The sequence below is a fragment of the Panulirus ornatus genome, chromosome 50, assembly GCF_036320965.1.
Source record: "Panulirus ornatus isolate Po-2019 chromosome 50, ASM3632096v1, whole genome shotgun sequence".
NCBI classification, from domain to species: domain Eukaryota; kingdom Metazoa; phylum Arthropoda; class Malacostraca; order Decapoda; family Palinuridae; genus Panulirus; species Panulirus ornatus.
The window spans coordinates 25,358,451-25,382,319 of NC_092273.1; the positions used below are offsets into that span (position 1 = coordinate 25,358,451).

The 23,869-nt window shown below is 40.8% G+C and overlaps 2 protein-coding genes across 2 annotated transcripts in view; both read right to left on the minus strand.

Moving 5' to 3' along the window:
• The window catches only part of LOC139764682 (HAUS augmin-like complex subunit 1), a 67,946-nt gene extending 55,514 nt beyond the window's left edge, over positions 1-12,432 (minus strand). Inside the window, exons 1-2 of the mRNA XM_071691564.1 lie at positions 12,268-12,432; positions 3,649-3,712 (exon numbers count right to left, since the gene is read on the minus strand). Of these exons, the coding sequence (XP_071547665.1) occupies positions 3,649-3,669 (21 nt within the window). The 5' untranslated portion in view covers positions 3,670-3,712; positions 12,268-12,432. The remainder of the gene's footprint in view (positions 1-3,648; positions 3,713-12,267) is intronic.
• Positions 8,472-22,113, minus strand: LOC139764683 (uncharacterized). Its single transcript, XM_071691565.1, has 2 exons — positions 21,820-22,113; positions 8,472-10,038 (listed from the first exon to the last, which is right to left on the minus strand). The coding sequence occupies exon 2, from the start codon at positions 9,965-9,967 to the stop codon at positions 9,332-9,334; it is 636 nt and encodes a 211-aa protein (XP_071547666.1). The 5' UTR covers positions 9,968-10,038; positions 21,820-22,113; the 3' UTR covers positions 8,472-9,331.
• Positions 22,114-23,869: the final 1,756 nt, after the last annotated feature.

A 23,869-nucleotide genomic window follows, 5' to 3' on the forward strand; every position in this document is an offset into this window, starting at 1 on the left:
AACAGAGGACTGGGCCTTTTTTGGAATATCCTCACCTGGCCCCCTCTGTTCCTTCTTTTGGAAAAAAAAAAAAAAAAAAAAAAAATGAGAGGGGAGGATTTCCAGCCCCCTGCTCCCTCCCCTTTTAGTCGCCTTCTACGACACGCAGGGAATACGTGGGACGTATTCTTAATCCCCTATCCCCAGGGATAAAATATATATATATATATATATATATATATATATATATATATATATATATATATATATATATATACATATCATAAATTCATGATAATTGGATGGTAAGTTTGAATGGAGAAAAACTGGAGGAGGTGAAGTGTTTTAGATATCTGGGAGTGGATTTGGCAACAGGTGAAACCATGGAAGCAGAAGTGAATCATAGGGTGGGGGAGGGGGCGAAAGTTCTGGGAGCGTTGAAAAATGTGTGGAAGTCGAGAACGTTATCTTGGAAAGCAAAATGGGTACATTTGAAGGAATAGTGGTGCCAGCAATGTTATATGGTTGCGAGGCGTGGGCTATAGATAGAGTTGTGCGGAGGAGGGTGGATGTGCTGGAAATGAGATGTTTAAGGACAATATGTGGTGTGAGGTGATTTGATCAAGTAAGTAATGAAAGAGTAAGAAAAATGTGTGGTAATAAAAAGAGTGTAGTTGAGAGAGCAGAAGAGGGTGTTTTGAAATGGTTTGGTCAAATGGAGAGAATGAAAGAGGAAAGATTGACCAAGAGGATATATGTGTCAGAGGTGGAGGGAACGAGAAGTAGGAGACCAAATTGGAGGTGGAAAGACGGAGTGAAAATGATTTTGAGTGATCGGGGCCTGAACATGCAGGAGGGTGAAAGGTGTGCAAGGAATAGAGTGAATTGGAACGATGTGGTATAATGGGGTCGACATGCTGTCAACGGGTTGAACCAGGGCATGTGAAGCATCTGGGGTAAACCATTGAAAGTTTTGTGGAGCCTGGATGTGGAAAGGGAGCTGTGGTTTCGGTGCATTATACATGACAGCTAGAGACTGAGTGTGAACGAATGTGGCCTTTGCTGTCTTTTCCTAGCGCTACCTCGTGCACATGCAGGGGGAGGGGGTTGTTATTGCATGTGCAGGGTGGCAACGGGAATGAATAAGGGCAGACAGTATGAATTATGTACATGTGTATATATGTATATGTCTGTGTGTGTGTGTATATATATGTATATGTTGAGATGTATAGGTATGTATATGTGTGTGTTTGTGGACGTGTATGTATATACATGTGTATGTGGGTGGGTTGGGCCATTCTTTCATCTGTTTCCTTGCGCTACCTCGCTAACGCGGGAGACAGTGACAAAGTATAATAAATATATATAATTTATAATTTATTTATTATACTTTGTCAGTCTCCCACATTAGTGCGGTAGCGCAAGGAAACAGACAAAAGAAAGGCCCAACCCACCCACATACACATCCACACACGCACATATACGTACGTATACATTTCAACGTATACATATATATACATACACAGACATATACATACATACACATGTACATAATTCATACTTGCTGCCTTTATTCATTCCTGTCAGCAACCTGCCACACATGAAATGACACCCCCCTCCCCCTGCATGTGCGCGAGGTAGAGCTAGGAAAAGACAACAAAGGCCACAATCGTTCACACTCAGTCTCTAGCTATCATGGATAATGCACTGAAACCACAGCTCCCTTTCCACATCCAAGCCCAACAAAACTTTCCATGGTTTACCCCAGATGCTTCACATGCCCTGGTTCAATCCATTGACAGCAAGTCAACCCCTGTGCTACCTCGCTGATGCAGGAAACATCAGTTAGGTATAATGAATGAATGATATATCAAAAAGCCACAGTGACACCATACAGCCTTGCCTCACACCTACATGTATCCTGGAACTTTTGCTCAGCTCTCTATCGGCTCTTATACATCCATTTATTCTTCTATAGAAGGCTTTTACACCATCCAACAGTTGTCCCCCTATACTATATATCCTTAACACATCCCACAAAGCATTCCACTCGACTTAGTCATGTGCTTTCTCGAGATCCATAAAAGCTGCATACAACTTCTTACCTTTTACTAAATTATTTTTCACGGTTATCTTTACTACAAAAATCTGATCCACACATACCCTACTTTTCCTAAGACCCCCGGTATACTTAAGAGACTTATTCCCCTAAAATTGCTACATACATCCTAAGCACGTTTTCTTTTGAATAAGGGAACAATAATATCTTTCACCAAATCCTCAGCCACAACCTTGTGTTTCCATGCTAAATTACATATAAGATGCATCCACTTTATTGCACTTTTTCCTCCATACTTCAGAATTTCAACCACATTACCATCCACTCCAGGTGCCTTTACTACCTTCAGCCTCATTACTGCCCTTCTTACCTACCTCTTTGCTGTTGGCCCTTACACTTCTTGTATCCTCTTCCTACCCTCCTCCATACCCATGCATGTAACGAATGCTCTCTACCTTTCTCCCACATTCATCAGTTCTTAAAATTATTCTTTCTATCCTTCTTTCACTTCCTCCTTTTGATTCAGCATTTCCCCTTCCTTACTTCTCATCAAAATTTCCACTCTTAAATCAACTCTTTCCTTTTTTACCTCCTTCCAGTATAGTTTCTTACCCAAAACTTTTCAATGAACTTTCTTCTAAAATCTTCATCTACTCTTTCTTTTCTTTCCTCTAACAGCTTCTTAACATTCTGCATACATATTTTGTATTCTTCCCTCCTCCTTTGCTAAACTTCCACTGATTCATTCTTAATAAGCAATCTACCACATGCCTTCTTCTCTTCCACAGCATTTCTGATCTGTTCTGTCCACCATGCATTGCCCAATTTATTCCTGTATCTCACTATCCAACTACTGATTCTACAGCCTTTACTGGTATTCAACATTTCAAACACAGCATTCACACATGACTTAATTCCTACATTCACTGCACTTCCATCTAAGCTTTCAGTTACTTTCCTTTCACACTCCTCCCTGAATTTTTTAATTCAGCTTCTCGCTTGCCAACACTTTTACCTCTCCATTCTTCCTTACACCATATCTCCACTTCTCCCTGATCTTCATCTCCTCAAGAACCGCGAAATGGTCAGAGTCTCCGAAGAATCCTCTCATGACTCTAGCAACCAGCACAGCCTCTTTCAATCTTTCATCCACTGCCACATAGTCAATCAAAGCCATTTGCTGTTCTCTTCCATCATTCCTTATCTATATGTATATGTGAGGATCATCTTGCACTTAAAAAAGGTGTTTTCAAAGAATAAACTCCCTTCAGTGCAGATATCCACGAGATAGCTTCCATTCTCATTTACTAGAGACGCTCCCCATTTATTAACGATCTCACCAATTCCATCACATCCCAATTTCACATTCATATCACCCAATAAGATCACGTTTTTCTCATTCTCAAAACTGTTTATAGTCATTTAAATTTCTCCAGGAAAATCTTACTTCATCCTTACCTCATAGTCTACATATTCACATGTGAACAGCATCTGTAGAAGACTTGTACATGTTGGTTTGGCTATAACACAAGAAATGTATGTAACTACCACTTGTATAACTGTTATAAAGTTCAACATATCCCTGGAGCAAGATAAATAATATTACTTACTTCCCGGTGTTTGATGTCCATGTCTGACTGATGTCCTTTTCACAACTACTCAAGCTTACCTTGCCTGAAATTTAAAATAACTTATATCAATGATTACACACTGCGAAGCACTTCTTTTACACTGGCATCTATAATTCATATGAAGAAAATTAAAGACATAGAGGTTTTGCAAATGTGAAACCTTTTCTCTCCCAGGTGGTGTTCAATGAGAATGAGATACATTACCCAAGAATATATGGAACAGGATTTTCTAACCCTCAGTATTACTGGTGAGGAAGTGCTAGACTTCACTCACACTTTGGTAACTATTTATCTATGATTTTGAGGGCATACTCTCTTTGGAGCCACCATTAGCCAATTAGCAACCAACAATGCACTAGCATCATTAACCTATGAGTATGCCATCAAAATCACAATTATGTGGTTACCAAAGGTGAATGAAGGGTAAGACTTCCTCACCAGAAGTACTAAGGGTTAGAAGATTCTACCCTTAATATCCTAAAGAAATATACCTGTTCACTGAACACTGCCTTGGGGAAATGGTTTCTTTATCTTTAACATTCTTTGTGTAAATTTTTCAAATGAATCAGAGCAGTCTTATATGAAGCAATACTGTCATCACAAAGCTTATTCTTGTTGTGCCAAAAGATCTAAACATACAATTTCTCTAACAAGTAAGACATCAGATTTCTAAGGAAGACTAAAAGGTTTTCCAGACTGATAGACACTATCTCTGAGTAGAAGGGTGAATATTATGAAAAAGATCATGTCATGCATTCTCCAAACCTATAACTGAAGAAGTGCATGAAATTTCAGCTTTTACGGCAACTAGGTGCAACTAGGCAACTAGCTAGTATGTGCTCCCTGATCTATGATGGTTCAACTTCAGATTTCTCGATAATACGATGGTGTGACAGCAATGTGCATTCAGGAGAAATCATTCTTCGAATCTGAATTTTGATCTTTTCTTGGGCTAGCAATATGCGGTAGGACACTCTCGTGATGCTGTGCAGCGGCAGTAGGCTGCAGCTCCAAGTCAGCCATGCAATCACGAGTGTTAACAACCATTACTCTACAGTGTACTGTATTGCTAGAATTTTTTGGATTATGTGTTTTGTGTTTTTGCATCCCATCATGTTTAAAAAATGCCCATCTGTGTCTCCTGCCTCTAATGAGAAGAGGAAGGCAAATACTCTTCAGATGAAATTAAAGATAACTGCCCAGCATGAAGGCAGCAAGCCAGAAATGGCCATTTCACAAGACAGGACTTTCACAATCGATGATCTTGACCATTTTAAAGGATACAAAGCAAATCGGTGTGCAGTGAAATCTTCAGCATGATAAATCCACTGTCATCACAAAGAAAAGAGCTGGGCCGATTGATGATATGGAAAAAAAATTTTGTCACGCGGATGGAAGACCAAATACAAAAGCACATACCGCTTTGGCTACTGATGATCCAGGCTAAAGCAATTAGTATTTTCAATACCCTAAAACAGTGTGCTGATGATCCTATGTATATGCAAATGTTTACGGAGTCATGAGTGGTTCCAACGCTTCAAAAGGTGTCATAATTTTCATTATGTAAAGGTCAGTGGTGAGGAACCAAGAGCCGATACTGAAGGTGCCGAAGCTTTTAAGTAAGAGTTTACATGATATATGTGGATGAGAAATGTAAGTGTTCTGGAAAGTTTTAAGATAGGCTAGACTAAGCTATGATGCTTGGTAAGTTAGATGTAGAGTATTAAATGTATTTTCAACTTTGAGAGTATTTTCAACTTATGAAAGGTTCATTGAAACGTGACCCCCCATCATAACCTGGAAACACCAGTAAACTCATGTTTTATGCTTTTCAGCAGCATGGGTTTATTTCTCATACTTTCCTAGCTTTGTGGGTGCCTGGAAAATGGCATACAGCTGTTAGTGCTAATAATGTGGGCAAGCATTAAAAAAAGCAAGTTTGGATGAGAAAAATCTGGTTCTAAGACATGATGAGGCTATTCACCTACCATATTTTCAGCAGCATGGTGGGTTTATTTCATATTTCTGACTACATTCTGCATACAAGAGATCCAGTGTCTAGAAAATGGCATGTAGGTGTTAGTGCTTGCAATATATGCAAGCATTTAAGGAAAAGCACAAGTTTGGACATGAAATTGCAGGTTATATAAGATATATAGACTGTGGTTAATATGCATCAATGTCTCCTTTTCTCTAAGCCATACAGCATAGTGTTGAGCTAACTGGCACCTCAGGCCATCCTTTTCTCTAAGCCATATAGCATAGTGTTGAGCTAACTGGCACCTCAGGCCACCAGTTTTGAGTTTTCTCCTTTTGGCTGTGTCTACTGAGATATGGTGGACTTATTTTGCCTAATTTTGTGTGTGCTAAACACCCATAATGTCTGAAAAAAGGCTTGCAAGTAATAGTAATGGTAATGTGACCAAGCACTTACAGAAGAGCATCAATTTGGATGTATATAATGCAGTTGATAAAGCACACTGAGGCAGGTGATTGTCAGATCAATATATAGTTTGGCTACATTTACGATCAGAATCCTGAGAAATAAAGGAAAGATCAAGGCCTCTATGCATTCTACCTCTTCATTAGTTTCCACAAAGATAGCTTGTTCATAGGGAGGTCTCATGGAAAATATGGGGAGGCTGGATGGCTAGGCGGAAGGAGGACATGACACAGTGACACATGCCCCTAAACCAATTGGTCATCATGGGGAATGCGAGGAACATTTTTACCCACCTTCAGGAAGATGAGGGTTAATGGTAAATGTTAGAGACCTTCAAGGAAAGCACAAGGATTGATAATTCAATACTGAAGTAACTTTAAAAGCCTACTTATCTCAGATGAGGCAGAGAACATCAACAAGCAAGCAGCCCAAGGCTCTAATCAACCATAGAAATCAACCCCACTCCCCCAGCTTGTCTTTAGAGCTGATGAGACAAGCCTGTTCTGAAAGCAAATGCCATCATGCATATTCATTTCCCAAAGTAAGAAGCATGTGCCAGGGCTTAAGGAGATCAAGGATCATCTTACACTCTTGTCGTGAGGTAATGCTATGGAGGATAAGCCTTAGTCTTAACCATAAATACCCACTACCTTTACAATGAAAAAGATCCAGATCCAGTAAAGACCCACTTCAACATGCTCAGCACCCAATTTTATGTGACAGGGCTAGATCCTCCCATCCAAACCACTCAACAACCAACCAAAAACCCGAAGGTAGAAATAAAAAGCTTATCCCTGCATCACCTTTCACTAACCTCTACTCATAGATCTCCTTAACGCTAACAAATATAATGACGACAAAATATATACACACTGAAATCACCTGAAAAGCACAAACGCTCTGGACATCATCCATATCTTCAAAACTAAGAACACCATTTCAACATGTCCTAAAATCCTTCATGCCCATGATGCAACTATCATAAAGAGGACACCAAGCACTTGCTATTCAAGTCCCCTGCACTCTCTACACAAACACACACTCAAAATCATGACACTTTAGGACCTGTGGCCTTAAACTGTGAATGTGGCCAGCTTCCTGAGTGATGCAGATGCCCAAAAAGGATAGAAAGAACTCCAGGGGTAGAAAGTAAGAAAATGCACACACACATACACAGTATATCTCACTATTAGCACTTAATCTTGCCCCCTTGAAAGCTTTCAGCCTGTTAGCGAGAAACATTGTTTCTGCCATTTTCCTCCATCTTGGAAAACTCCATCTTCCCAAAGTCTATTCCCGAACAAACTAACTCTACCACTCCACAGAATCTCATTATCAGTATCATTATAAAACACCAAGGACCCCTTCTCGAGGGGTTCCTACAGCTCTAAGGGTGCGCTAAACTCAGAAGCAAGGAAGGGATAGACTCCTTTGGAGTGAACTCTTCAACAACTATAAAGAACTAATAGTCAAGTTTGCATACTTTTGTTTAGTAAAATCCGTGCCAGACTTCATTTATGAAGGTGTTGCTAATAAGATGTTCCATAAGTTTCTTTATCTCTTTCAAACATTCTTATCACATGCAATGTTAGTCTGACTGGTTTTCATTGTCTTTGGCATTAACTTGGCTCCCCTCTTTGTGTACTGGGGATATATATGCCACTTTCTGTATATCTGCAAAGATGGGTTGGTCTATACTTCCTACAACTCAACATCACGAAAGGTTTCGCTATTGCCACCCTTGTCTTTTTAAAAATATAGCTGTAATACTATTAGCTTCTGGCACAGGCATTTTTAAAAAATCATTTGGAGCAATTTTCTTAAGGGCACATCTACACTGATTTTACACAGTTTGTTGCCTATAACTCTGTGCAAAATCGATAAGTAGTATACTTTACTGTATGCATTATGTACAGAAGCTTTTAGTTTTTAACTACATTGAACATAAGATGAGCACAGCACACTAACGTCCTCCTATCTTGAAATATCATCAAGATCTTCCTTAATCTTTCAAGCGACGTACTGTCTCACCTTGTTTGATTAGTATAAGCCAAATTTTTAGGGTGTCATTTTCATAAATGTCAACTACTTTAAGAGACACTCTTTCATAATTTGTTCTTTGCTGAATTTCCCTTGTCTGTACTCATGTCACTCGCTGATATCTTACCGGAAGGTGCAAAAGGATAAGTGAAGGTTCTTTAGCACGCAGTGTACACCCCCCTTTACACTGCCCCTATGTGGAACAAAGCCTCAAAGCTGTAGGAGACCTGTAAAAACAGTCTTGGGGTTACATGACTAACTGTAGATGCTGACATCACTCAGGTACAAATAAATAACCATGGGAATGGTGAAACAACAATAGAGCTCAAACAGGCAGAAGCCACAATTTATTAGCCATAGCTCAATAGCAGCAGTCACGACACATAAAAAATCTAGAAGGAGAACAATGGGAGAAATGTCAGTTACTTAATATTCTAGTATACAAAAACAATTTTTCTTTACCTAACTCAGAGCAGAGATAACCTCACAGTGACTTTTCAAATTTTCTTAAGAGTGCAATCATCCATTGTGCACAATGATATATCTGCACGAAATGACCAGTGTATGTAAGAAATAAACAAAAGTGCAGAATTCATTCAGAAGAGATGTGTAAATTGACATTACTGTGAAACACAATGACACATATGTTTTATTTACTCTAAAGCATTTATATAACATCAGTCTTTTAACTTCACACTTTTAGATAGAACAAAAACATAACAGTGACCATGTACAATACTGAGCTTCTCTTGGACATAAAACAACATTTCTCCTTCGTAACAATCATTAGTAATCAGTCCTACATTTACTTCAGGACTGCTTCTTACACAAAACATAAGTAATCAATGCTTACTACTTTCACCTTTGAAGCATGAAATGTAAGTCAATGTGGCCTACTTTTGGTGACAAGAAGGGCTCATCAATATGCATTTGCACATTAAATAGTGGCAGAGAAATGAACTCGGACATAAAACTTAACCAAGACATGGGCATGTGCACACAAATGCCAAGGATGGTGAAAAAAATTTTCCTCTACTTTGCATAGGCAAAAGAAAAAATGCTTCCTCTTATACTGTGACAAATTACATATATCATTACATCAAATAATGAATTTGTCTGAACAGTCAACTGATTTCAACAACCATTGAAAAGAATATAGTTTACCCTTTGAGATGGAACCTAATTTTCTAGACGTATACTATCGACCCCACCAAATAAATCTGCATCTACAGAAGCAGTGATAGTTAGTTCTGGCTCTTTTGCCAGCTGTTGCAAAAGATATTCTAAAGGCTCTTTCAAGCAGATCCTGTCCTTGACACTTGTTTCAAAAAAGCCCATTCTGTGTTTAGAGGGGTATAAGATATTTTTACTCTTTACTTTTCTTTCTTTGACATCAATTTTATTGGCACACAAGACAATGGGGATATCTGGCTGCACCCTATGAATATCTTTATGCCAATTGGGTACATTTTTATAGGTTACTCTAGATGTAACATCAAAGAATATAATTCCAGCATCAGCACCAGAGTAGTATCCATCTCTTAGAGGCCCTAACTTTTCTTGACCTGCAGTGTCCCAAAAAACCACTGTGCTTGCACCATGAGATGTACTAACAGCAATTTCATGCTTCTCAACTCCCAAAGTAGCAATGTACTCCTGTCGAAAAACTTCACTTTGTAGTCTGGCAACATAGGTGGACTTTCCAGTACCACCATCACCAACCAACACAATTTTGTACTTTCCAGGCTTAGTACAGCTAGTAGAATCAGGGTGAGCTTGTCCATCAGCGGATGACTGACACTCATCTTCCATCATGGTTAAAACAGAGGATGAAATGCTTAAGTATTGCTGGACTTCACAACTCTAGGTATCTGATGCCTTTACATCTGGAAGAAAGAAGAGGGAGAGTTGGGTTATCAAGGTCACCACCATAACTAAGGCTTCATGATTATGATAATGTTGGCGTATTGTACCATCGATAGTACTCGCTCATTGCACAATCTTTTACTATTTAAGATAAACAATATCAGAAAATTTGCAAAAAATCAAAAGATGAAGTTAAAAGATGCTGCCTTAGTTTGATCTGACCAATCAATGTAGGTCCTCAACTCTCCCTCTCTTGTGTATCACATATAATGGCACTACACTATATCCATCAACATCAGTGTCTTGGCACTGATCTGTGACCATATACAGTAGCTGTAGCCCCAAATCAATATATGAGCATTCAAAAACATTATGCTAAAAGTCAGATGACTCAAGACTTGCCTACTAATGAAACTTTTGTTACCTCTCATTGTGTTCTATACCCAATTTCTGATGAAACTAATGTGATGAGTATCTGATCTGCAAACAATTATGTAGTCGATAAACTACAAGCATCAACACTATTTCAGAAAAAAATTTCACATAGCAGTACAATATATCTCAAAACACATCATGCCCATGAAGCAACTACTACAAAGAAGGCACCAAGCATTTACTACACGATCGCCCTACACTCTCTGCACATGACACAATCACATTTTATGACCTGTGGTTCCAACTGTGGATGTTTCCAGCTTCCTGAGTGTCACAGAAACCTCATAAGGATCAGTTAGTAGGTATGGTAAGTAAGTAAGTATACCACAATTTCAAAGTTACAAAAAAAATGAATAACAACTTTCATCACCATTGCACTGCCCTGCATAGGAATTTTAACCATAGTAAGTAGGTTAAGAAGCATCAAGATCCCAATTGAGAGGGGTTTAGAAAAAAGCTAAGGGCTACAAAACTCCATGATCCCTAAATACGAACACCACAGAAGAGCACGAAATACCAACAAAATGAAAAAAGATATTGAATCCATGAAATACACCTGTGACACTGTAAAACACTGTCAACTAATGAAAAATATGGTTATATAAAGTCTATTGCTTTTCTGTATTATACTGTTGAATTAGTTTCTTGATCTTCATCTTTATGATGCAATGCAACATTTTCAAATCTCTGGAAAACAGGATTTCTTCACGTAAAATAAAAAAGACTTTTGGAGTGTAAGAACATAATATGGGAAAAATAAACCAACAAGACACAAGCAATATGGTTATCAACCTACACAAGAAGAAATAAAAAAACCTCTAGAAAAAGCAGCACTTGGTTCATTTTACAGTACCACAAAGCTACTTGCTTCTCATGCCTCATATAGAAATACCCTTGTATCATATATAAACACACTTGGTCCCATAACTTCATTGCTTGTTTTGATGAGAAAAAAGTTTCTTAATATTGACCATGTGGTTTTCCATGGTATTCTATGTTCAGGGAGACCCCAGCCAAAAGCGACCAGGGAGGAGGAGGTATCAAAAATATTCCGCTGATGAACGCTTAATAAAACATCCTCTCTAAACAAATCAGCCCATTTCATTTAGACTCACCATGCTTTCGTCTGGGTGAGCAAACTATAATTTGAATAATTCACTGAACTCCCTATAAAACTCTTCACCACGGAGGAAAAGAAGGAGACTGACGAGCCTTCAAGTTTCTAAATCATCTAAACGATGATGACACGACAAATGTTTGCCATGAGAAACAATCCTAATTAACCAATAGTCATGACAAGAAGCTGGACCAGTAAGTCATGAATAACCTATAAAGAGATACTATGGGCGTGCAAGGGATACTCAGTGGGATAAAATGTTCGAGGATTGGGGCCCCAAGAGAGAACTCCCTTCTATTGTGCATATATATATATATATATATATATATATATATATATATATATATATATATATACAAACTAATAAAGTACATAAAATGTAACTGCAGACAAAATGAACTATAATCCATAGGTATTAAAATGGCTGATCTAACGAGACGTATCATCCTTCATTATCAACACAATACATATATAAAATAAAAGGTTCCCCAAATATGCTCCGGGTCTCTGTTCTCCACCCCACCACCACCACCTCCAAGCATCACAACTCATAAACATTCCCTAAGGCATTACACTACATCTTTTAACTAAATCAAGGAACTGTTCAATTCACACAAATTGTGACTTACACACACATACATATACAACATACAACCATCAATACGATACATATGAAAGATATATATGAACTAGTAACCTCAACCATCACTAGGGCTCGAAGTTGTTATGGAGACAATGTTTACAGTCAACACTCGCGCGTTTTCCTACAGTTACTTTCACAGTCGTCCATCACAACATTATGATATTAATTAAATATTTGAGAGATTTATCCATTAATATAAAGCCATTTATAAGTATCCAAAGTGTCCACGTAAAGCGAGGGACGTCCTAGGTGGCGTTATGATAATTCTAGCCAAAGGAAAGAGGGTTAATATGACCTGTTCTTTCTAGGTGCTGGACAAATTCTTTTCATGAGTCGCAAATCTAAATATTTCTCTTCATAAAATTCCCAACAGGTCTATAAAGAACTTACTAAAATGATCACAATAACTTGGATAATGTGGAGTTTAAAGGCCCTACAGAATTAACCTTAAGGAAGGAGGAGAAATGGCATATTGCTCTTCACATATTACGATATTATTACTAATCCTATAGTTGGAAGGGCTATGAAGATCAAGGAAAATAGATCAAGCGCCATTATAAACCAACTGAACTGAGAACCTCACCTAACCTCCCTTTATCAACCGAAATTTTTTTTTCATACAATTCGCCATTTCACGCGTAAGCAAGGTAGCGCCAAGAACAGAGGACTGAGCCTGTGTGTGAAAAATACTTAGAAAAATAGATGGATTTGTATGTAGCATTTATGGATCTGGAGAAGGCATAAGATAAAGTTGATAGAGATGCTCTGTGGAACGTATTAAGAATATATGGTGTGGGAGGTAAGTTGTTAGAAGCAGTGAAAAGTTTTTATCGAGGGTGTAAGGCATGTGTGTGAGTAGGAAGAGAGGAGGTGATTAGCTCCCGGTGAATGTCGGTTTGCGGCAGGGGTGTGTGATGTCTCCATGGTTGTTTTTGTGTATGGTTGGGGTTGTTAGGGAGGTAAATGAAATAGGTTTGGAAAAAGGGGCAAGTATGCAGTCTGCTGGGATGTGAGGGCCTGGGAAGTGAGTCAGCTGCTGTTCACTGATGATACAGCACTGGTGGCTGATTCAGGTGAGAAACTGCAGAGGTTGGTGACTGAGTTTGGAAAAATGTGTGAAAGAAGCAAGTTGAGGGTAAATGTGAATAAGAGCAAGGTTATTAGGGTTGAGGAACACGTTAACTGGGATGTAAGTTTGAATTGAGATAAACCGGGGGAAGTGAAGTGTTTCAGATATCTGGGAGTGGATTTGACAGCGGATGGAACCATGGAAACGGAAGTGAGTCACAGGGTGGGGGAAGGGGCAAAGGTTCTGGGAGTGTTGAAAAATGTGTGGAAGGTGATAGCATTATCTCGGAAAGCAAAAATGGGTATGTTTGACGGAATAGAGGTTCCAACAATGTTATATGGTTACGAGGCATGGGCTCTAGATAAAGTTGTGCGGAGGAGGTGGATGTGTTGGAAATAATGTTTGAGGGCAATATGTGGTGTGAGGTGGTTTAATCGAGTAGGTCATAAAAGAGTAAAAGAAATGTGTGGTAATAAAAAGCGTGTAGTTGAGAGAGCAGAAGAGGATGTGTTGAAATGGTTTGGACACAAAGAAAGTATGAGTGAGAAAAGATTGACCAAGAGGATATATGTGTCAGAGGTGGAGGGAGCAAGGAGAAGTGGGAGACCAAATTGGAGGTGGATGGATGGAGTGAAAAAGATTTTGAGCGATCGGGGCCTGAACATACAGGAGGGTGAAAGGTGCGCAAGGAACAGAGAGAACTGGAACGATGTGGTATACCGGGGTCGACGTGCTGTTAATGGATTGAATCAGGGCATGTGAAGCGTCTGGGGTAAACCACGGAAAGTTTTGTGGGGCCTGGATGTGGAAAGGGAGCTGTGGTTTCGGTGTATTATTATATGACAGCTAGAGACTGAATGTGAACGAAAGTGGCTTTCTTTTCTGTTCCTGGCGTTGCCTCGCTGAAGGGGTGGAGGGATGCTATTTCGTTTGTGGCGGGGTGGCGACAGAAATGAATGAAGGCAGAATGTGTGGATATGTACATGTGTATGTATGCTTATGTCTGTATATGTATATGTATGTATACGTTGAAATGTATATGTATGTAGATGTGCGTGTGTATGGACGTGTATGTCGCCGGAGACGGCGTTTAAGTATGATGAATATATATATATATATATATATATATATATATATATATATATATATATATATATATATATATATATTGGCTTTGTCGCTGTCTCCCGCGTTTGCGAGGTAGCGCAAGGAAACAGACGAAAGAAATGGCCCAACCCACCCCCATACACATGTATATACATACGTCCACACACGCAAATATACATACCTACACAGCTTTCCATGGTTTACCCCAGACGCTTCACATGCCCTGATTCAATCCACTGACAGCACGTCAACCCCGGTATACCACATCGATCCAATTCACTCTATTCCTTGCCCGCCTTTCACCCTCCTGCATGTTCAGGCCCCGATCACACAAAATCTTTTTCACTCCATCTTTCCACCTCCAATTTGGCCTCCCACTTCTCCTCGTTCCCTCCACCTCCGACACATATATCCTCTTGGTCAATCTTTCCTCACTCATTCTCTCCATGTGCCCAAACCATTTCAAAACACCCTCTTCTGCTCTCTCAACAACGCTCTTATTATTTCCACACATCTCTCTTACCCTTACGTTACTTACTCGATCAAACCACCTCACACCACACATTGTCCTCAAACATCTCATTTCCAGCACATCCACCCTCCTGCGCACAACTCTATCCATAGCCAATGCCTCGCAACCATACAACATTGTTGGAACCACTATTCCTTCAAACATACCCATTTTTGCTTTCCAAGATAATGTTCTCGACTTGCACACATTCTTCAAGGCTCCCAGAATTTTCGCCCCCTCCCCCACCCTATGATCCACTTCCACTTCCATGGTTCCATCCGCTGCCAGATCCACTCCCAGATATCTAAAACACTTTACTTCCTCCAGTTTTTCCCCATTCAAACTTACCTCCCAATTGACTTGACCCTCAACCCTACTGTACCTAATAACCTTGCTCTTATTCACATTTACTCTTAACCTTCTTCTTTCACACACTTTACCAAACTCAGTCACCAGCTTCTGCAGTTTCTCACATGAATCAGCCACCAGCGCTGTATCATCAGCGAACAACAACTGACTCTCTTCCCAAGCACTCTCATCCACAACAGACTTCATACTTGCCCCTCTTTCTAAAACTCTTGCATTCACCTCCCTAACAACCCCATCCACAAACAAATTAAACAACCATGGAGACATCACACACCCCTGCCGCAAACCTACATTCACTGAGAACCAATCACTTTCCTCTCTTCCTACACGTACACATGCCTTACATCCTCGATAAAACTTTTCACTGCTTCTAACAACTTGCCTCCCACACCATATATTCTTAATACCTTCCACAGAGCATCTCTATCAACTCTATCATATGCCTTCTCCAGATCTATAAATGCTACATACAAATACATTTGCTTTTCTAAGTATTTCTCACATACATTCTTCAAAGCAAACACCTGATCCACACATCCTCTACCACTTCTGAAACCACACTGCTCTTCCCCAATCTGATGCACTGTACATGCCTTCACCCTCTCAATCAATACCCTCCCATATAATTTACCAGGAATACTCAACAGACTTATACCTCTGTAATTTGAGCACTCACTCTTATCCCCTTTGCCTTTGTACAATGGCACTATGCACGCATTCTGCCAATCCTCAGGCACCTCACCATGAGTCATACATACATTAAATAACCTTACCAACCAGTCAATAATACAGTCACCCCCTTTTTTAATAAATTCCACTGCAATACCATCCATATATATATATATATATATATATATATATATATATATATATATATATATATATATATATATATATGGAGATGTATAAAAGAAAGAGACAGGAGGTCAAGAGAAAGGTGCAAGAGGTGAAAAAGAGGGCAAATGAGAGTTGGGGTGACAGAGTATCATTAAATTTTAGGGAGAATAAAAAGATGTTCTGGAAGGAGGTAAATAAAGTGCGTAAGACAAGGGAGCAAATGGGAACTTCAGTTAAGGGCGCTAATGGGGAGGTGATAACAAGTAGTGGTGATGTGAGAAGGAGATGGAGTGAGTATTTTGAAGGTTTGTTGAATGTGTTTGATGATAGAGTGGCAGATATAGGGTGTCTTGGTCGAGGTGGTGTGCAAAGTGAGAGGGTTGGGGAAAATGATTTGGTAAACAGAGAAGAGGTAGTAAAAGCTTTGCGGAAGATGAAAGCCGGCAAGGCAGAAGGTTTGGATGGTATTGCAGTGAAATTTATTAAAAAAGGTGGTGACTGTATTGTTGACTGGTTGGAAAGGTTATTTAATGTATGTATGACTCATGGTGAGGTGCCTGAGGATTGACGGAATGAGTGCATAGTGCCATTGTATAAAGGCAAAGGGGATAATAGTGAGTGCTCATATTACAGAGGTACAAGTTTGTTGAGTATTCCTGGTAAATTATATGGGAGGGTATTGATTGAGAGGGTGAAGGCATGTACAGAGCATCAGATTGGGGAAGAGCAGTGTGGTTTCAGAAGTGGTAGAGGATGTGTGGATCAGGTGTTTGCTTTGAAGAATGTATGTGAGAAATACTTAGAAAAGCAAATGGATTTGTATGTAGCATTTATGGATCTGGAGAAGGCATATGATAGAGTTGATAGAGATGCTCTGTGGAAGGTATTAAGAATATATGGTGTGGGTGGCAAGTTGTTAGAAGCAGTGAAAAGTTTTTATCGAGGATGTAAGGCATGTGTACGTGTAGGAAGAGAGGAAAGTGATTGGTTCTCAGTGAATGTAGGTTTGCGGCAGGGGTGTGTGATGTCTCCATGGTTGTTTAATTTGTTTATGGATGGGGTTGTTAGGGAGGTGAATGCAAGAGTTTTGGAAAGAGGGGCAAGAATGAAGTCTGTTGTGGATGAGAGAGCTTGGGAAGAGAGTCAGTTGTTGTTCGCTGATGATACAGCACTGGTGGCTGATTCATGTGAGAAACTGCAGAAGATGGTGACTGAGTTTGGTAAAGTGAGTGAAAGAAGAAAGTTAAGAGTAAATGTGAATAAGAGCAAGGTTATTTGGTACAGTAGGGTTGAGGGTCAAGTCAATTGGGAGGTAAGTTTGAATGGAGAAAAACTGGAGGAAGTAAAGTGTTTTAGATATCTGGGAGTGGATCTGGCAGCGGATGGAATCATGGATGCGGAGGTGGGATCATAGGGTGGGGGAGGGGGCGAAAATTCTGGGAGCCTTGAAGAATGTGTGGAAGTCGAGAACATTATCTCGGAAAGCAAAAATGGGTATGTTTGAAGGAATAGTGGTTCCAACAATGTTGTATGGTTGCGAGGCGTGGGCTATGGATAGAGTTGTGCGCAGGAGGGTGGATGTGCTGGAAATGAGATGTTTGAGGACAATGTGTGGCGTGAGGCGGTTTGATCGAGTAAGTAATGTAAGGGTAAGAGAGATGTGTGGAAATAAAAAGAGCGTGGTTGAGAGAGCAGAAGAGGGTGTTTTGAAATGGTTTGGGCACATGGAGAGAATGAGTGAAGTAAGATTGACCAAGAGGATATATGTGTCGGAGGTGGAGGGAACGAGGAGAAGTGGGAGACCAAATTGGAGGTGGAAAGATGGAGTGAAAAAGATTTTGAGTGATCGGGGCCTGAACATGCAGGAGGGTGGAAGGCGGGCAAGGAATAGAGTGAATTGGATCGATGTGGTATACCGGGGTTGACGTGCTGTCAGTGGATTGAATCAGGGCATGTGAAGCGTCTGGGGTAAACCATGGAAAGCTGTGTGGGGCCTGGATGTGGAAAGGGAGCTGTGGTTTCGGGCATTACTACATGACAGCTAGAGAATGAGTGTGAACGAATGAGGCCTTTGATGTCTTTTCCTAGCGCTACCCCGCACACATGAGGGGGGAGGGGGATGGTATTCCATGTGTGGCGAGGTGGCGATGGGAATGAATAAAAGCAGACAGTATGAATTGTGTGCATGGGTATATATGTATGTGTCTGTGTGTGTATATATATGTGTACATTGAGATGTATAGGTATGTATATTTGCGTGTGTGGACGTGTGTGTATATACATGTGTATGGGGGTGGGTTGGGCCATTTCTTTCGTCTGTTTCCTTGCACTACTTCGCAAACGCGGGAGACAGCGACAAAGCAAAATAAATAAAATAATAATATATATATATATATATATATATATATATATAACCTTCATTTATTCATCGTCTCTGTATCACTTAAGAAGGCGACTAAAGGGGTCGGGAGAGGGAGGGAGCTGGAAATCCTCCCCTTCTTGTATTTCAGTTTCTAAATTAGGAAACAGAAACATTATGTAACCAAGATAAGAAAAGAGGAGAGGGAGGTAGTATGAAAGGAACCTGGATGTTCTGGCTCTGAGTGAAACGAAGCTCAAGGGTAAAGGGGAAGAGTGGTTTGGGAATGTCTTGGGAGTAAAGTCAGGGGTTGGTGAGAGGACAAAAGCTAAGGAAGGAGTAGCACTACTCCTGAGGCGGGAGTTGTGGGAGTGTGTGGTTAAGTGTAAGGAAGTAAATTCTAGATTGATGTGGGTAAACCGTAAAGTGGACGGAGAGAGAGAAGGGTGAATTATTGGTGCCTATACACCTGGGCATGAGAGGAAAGATCAAGAGAGGCAAGTGTTTCGGGAGCAGCTGAGTGAGTGTGTCAGCAGCTTTGATGCATGACACCAAACATCAGTGATGGGTGATTTGCCTTCGGAGGTGAATAATGTAGGCGTTGAGGGTATAATTGGTGCGCATGGAGTGTTCAGTGTTGTGAATAGAAATGGTGAAGAGCTTGTGGAGTTATGTGCTGAAAAAACACTGGTGATTGAGAATACTTGACTTAAAAAGAGATATACACATGTATACGTATGTGACTAAGAGAGATCATCAAAGGAGGTTATTAGATTATGTATCAATTAATAGGTGTGTAAAAGAGAGACCTTTGGATATAAATGTACTGATAGGGGCAGCTGGTGGGATGTCTGATCACTATGTTGTGGAGGCAAAGGTGAAGATTTGTGGAGGTTTTCTAAAGAGAGGAGACAATGTCGGGAAGAAGCGAGTGGTGAAAGTAAGCGAGCTTGGAAAGGAGACTTGTGTGAAGAAATACCGAGAGAGACTGAGCGCAGAATGGAAAAATGATGAGAACAAATGAAATGAGGGGAGTGGATGAGGAACGGGACGTGTTTAGGGAAGCAGTGATGGCTTGTACAAGAGATGCAAGTGGCATGAGAAAGGTTGGAGGTGAAAGGATTAGAAAGGGTAGTGAATGTAAGCATGAAGAACTAAAGTTGTTAGCGAAAGGAAAAAAAAAAGAAGGTGCTTGGGCAGTACTTACAGGTAAGGAGTGCAAATGACTGGGAGATGTATAATAGGCGACGGGAGATCATGATGAAGGGACAGGGGTAAAACAAGAAAGAGGGGGCAAGTGAGAGCTGGAGTGATAGAGTATCATTAGAAGTTAGGGAGACTACGATGTTTTGGAAGGAGGTAAATACTGTGCGAAAGACAGGAGAACAAATGAGAACATCGGTGAACGGGCAAGGAAGGGGGGGGGGGGGGGGAGGATAACAGGTAGCCATGAAGTTAGAAGATGGTGTGAGTATTATGAAGGATCGTTGAGTGTGTTTGATAACAGAGTGGCAGATGCAGGGTGTTTTGGTCGGGATGGTGTGTGAAGTGAGAGAGTCAAGAAGAGTGGTTTGGTGACGAAAGAAGAGGTAATAAAAGCCTTGCGGAAGATGGAATCCGGGTTGGGGGCGGGAATGGATGGTATTGGTGTTGAATTTATTAAGAAAGGGGGGTGACTTTTGTTGTTAATGGGCTGTTCAGGATATTCAATGTATGTACGGATCATGGTGAAATGCCTGAGGATTGGCGGAACGCATGTATAGTACATCTATATAAAGGCAAATGGGATAAAAGTGAATGTTCAAACTACAGAGGCATGAGTTTGTTGAGTATACCTGGACTATTGTATAGGAGGGTAACAACTGAGAGGGTTGCGATGAACCTCACACTGTTAGTTGAGCTGCTTCAGGAGGTGCAGGCGGCTCCTGCTTTTCAAGTGCCTATGCTCAAGCTCCCAGAGGAAGCGAGCAAGAAAATTGTGATACTACTGGCATTCATTTCGCAGAATCATGTGAACTGTTCGATACATTATGACAGCTGGCTCTAAGTGTAGCCGACCTGGAAGCTGTGTTCACAAGGGAACTTACTGTGTTCACCAAGAAGCCTATATTGTTTTCCAGGAAGCCTACTGTGTTCACCAGGAAGCTTATATTGTTTTCCAGGAAGCCTATATTGTTTTCCAGGAAGCCTACTGTATTCACCAGGAAGTCTACTGTATTCACCAGGAAGCCTACTGTATTCACCAGGAAGCATATGCTGTTTTCCAGGAAGCCTATATTGTTTTCCAAGAAGCCTACTGTATTCACCAGGAAGCCTATGCTGTTTTCCAGGAAGCCTACTGTATTCCAAGAAGCCTACTGTGTTCCCAGGAAGCCTACTGTTGTTCTCCAGGAAGCCTATATTGTTTTCCAGGAAGCCTACTGTATTCACCAGGAAGCCTACTGTGTTCTTGAGAAGAAACATCAGCTAGCAGGGAAGTAGATTAATCTATTGAAACTAAACAACCATGAGAAGGTGAGCAAGTGCATCATCCTACAGGTGTTGTGGGGAAGTGGAGAACTGTGGGTAGAGGCAACACTGCGAGCAACGAGATGATCCATCTCTGGCCGGGTCAGGCAGGGGCCAGAGACAAGTTAGTAAGACAGGACACTGTGAGGACACTGTGGGTATTTCAAACATCGAGTGTGAGGTACTGAAGTGGTGAAGTTTTACAGAGGTTGGGGGATTTGGGAGAGCCATACGAACACCCGAGGAGAGGTCCGGGGGGTTTGTTCGAAGCAACACCCGGCGGGGTGGGAAAGGCGATCCATAGAGAGGTGGTGCTGGCTGTTACGTCCAAAACCGCTCTGGTCAACATTATGCTGGCGACTGAACCGAGGCCACGGACGAAGCTTGAGAGAGAGAGAGAGAGAGAGAGAGAGAGAGAGAGAGAGAGAGAGAGAGAGAGAGAGAGAGAGAGAGACAGCTCATTCCGACACAATACGCTTCGAACCTCGACCACGGTCGACCATCTCCTGCAGCAGCTATATGCGAACCCTCGAAATACTCTAGGGTTCCGGAAACCGACAAGTGAAATGGGAGTCGAAAACTCCTAGAAACATTCTCCCAGAGAATGGAAGCGAATGTACAGCCTGATCCAAACTGATATCACACACCACGAGAGAATTCACGTAATGGTCTTCAGAGGTTGGCCGTCAATATAGGTGGAGCGAGAAATCTATTTTGTAAAAGCAAATACATTTTGTTTGACACTGTTCCCAAAATCAGATTCAGCAATACTGTCTCCTCTTAAACATTGTAAATCATCACAATAAGTAATGGTTAATAGATTTTACCGTACTATACAGAACTTACCAGCTTTCGCAGTAGGCTGCTCAGCCCAGAGTAGGTGTGTGAAACGGCCTTGGCCTCTGTCAACATCAAGCGACATCCACCAACTGAAATATCTTCTTAACTCCTTCTTCAGATGGTTAGCACAAGTCTGTGACCTGCCACACTCTCACTATACATGTCCTATGCCTTCCACCAGAGACTGGAGGTTGGTAATCAGTTACCACGAGGCGGGCGAAGCAGGAAAAACACCGAGGCACTGTGTGGTGCTGTGGCAGACGACGCCTCCAGCCCGACTGCAACCTTAAGCCTCATTTGGTTCAATCTCGCTTGGGTTCGTTCTTCGACCGTCTGGTAAAGTTTTCCTTTCTTGGCTTTGGTATAAGCAACCTCATTCCCTTAAATGCCTATATGGTTAAGAAATCACTAAGCGATAACGCATTTACCCTGTATATATGTATATTACGGCATGGTTATCGTTATAAACATAACACTTTTCGTAAAAGTGATGTGCTTCGAAGCTTCTCGAGCAGCTTTCGAATCAGTGTGTATCACAGCACTATAATTATGATCTACATAATGAGACATCTTCATGACAATCAACTCCGTCAGTAACATGGAAACATTTTCAGTTTACAAACTTTGGAACCAAGAAGTTTGATGGAACATACAGGGACTGTCGGTACTGTGAACCATCAGTATGATAAGCCACATAGTTTGGAGCTGTCACTGTGAACAACACTTAAAAAGGTAGATGAATCTAACCTGAAATAAAGTGGCTTTTATTTATGTGCTTTTGAAATCTTTTCTCATTCCAGACTCATAGATAGTTGTGGTATAACACACAAACTACACGCGAATGTTCATTGCTGGATCCCAACTACCATCAAATTGTTTTGCTCTAAGGTCAAATCAGACCCTTTTCAATGTTCAGATCAATATGTGTAATGACCAGAACAAGAACGGTACAGCTGACAAACACAGTCGTCTCCTTAAAGTAGTTCAGACATCAGTATAGTTCAACAATGTCAAACTTTAAGCTTCATAAGTTCCATTACCTGATTATCCTGTACTGAAACATATTCAGATCCTAGCCCTAACTTCCTATCAGATAATCAAAGATCCAAGCAAGTTTCCTTTTATCGATTTCACTCATGAAAGAGTTAAGAAATGCGTATGGAGTCACTATTTTCGAATGCTATTCAAGACAAAAGACAAAATTGTAAGCATAAAATGCTCCAAATACGATAGCAATTCTGTTAACTGTACAATCTGAAGATGTTTTGATGAAACGGGCCAATTTCTCGCTGTAGTCGGGCAAGTAACATTGCGTAGAGTGCTATCTTAGCTGTACAGGACAGTAGTAACATGGGTCTACGATAGTCGTCATGACGTAGTAGTAACATGGGTCTACGATAGACATCATGACGTAGTAGTAACATGGGTCTACGATAGACATCATGAAGTAGTAGTACCATGGGTCTACGATAGTCATCATCACGTAGTAACATGGGTCTACGATAGACATCATGACGTAGTAGTAACATGGGTCTACGATAGTCGTCATGACGTAGTAGTAACATGGGTTTACGATAGACATCATGACGTAGTAGTACCATGGGTCTACGATAGTCATCATCACGTAGTAACATGGGTCTACGATAGACATCATGACGTAGTAGTACCATGGGTCTACGATAGACATCATCACGTAGTAGTAACATGGGTCTACGACTGACCTCACAGCTGTAGGCTCAGCCGAAGTGAAGGGATGTCGTCTGGATCACCACCTGTAGCCTAACATCCATACCTCTTGTTTGTACGACTACAGTGCCCTCTGACGGCTTACAGTGGATACAGAAAAGTCTGTCACCAGCACCTCTGGATGGAACTCCCTCCACAGAAGGTGCTACGTCGCCTCCCGGATCCTTGTTATTTGGAGTGGCTTATTCTACCTGAAGCAGTTCTCAAACTATTATCTAAAGATCAGACGGAGTGAATTACTTAAGTTTCACACCCTCTTAAGCCACTTCTGACCTTTAACTTCCCCCCCCCCCTTTTTTTTTTCTTTGAA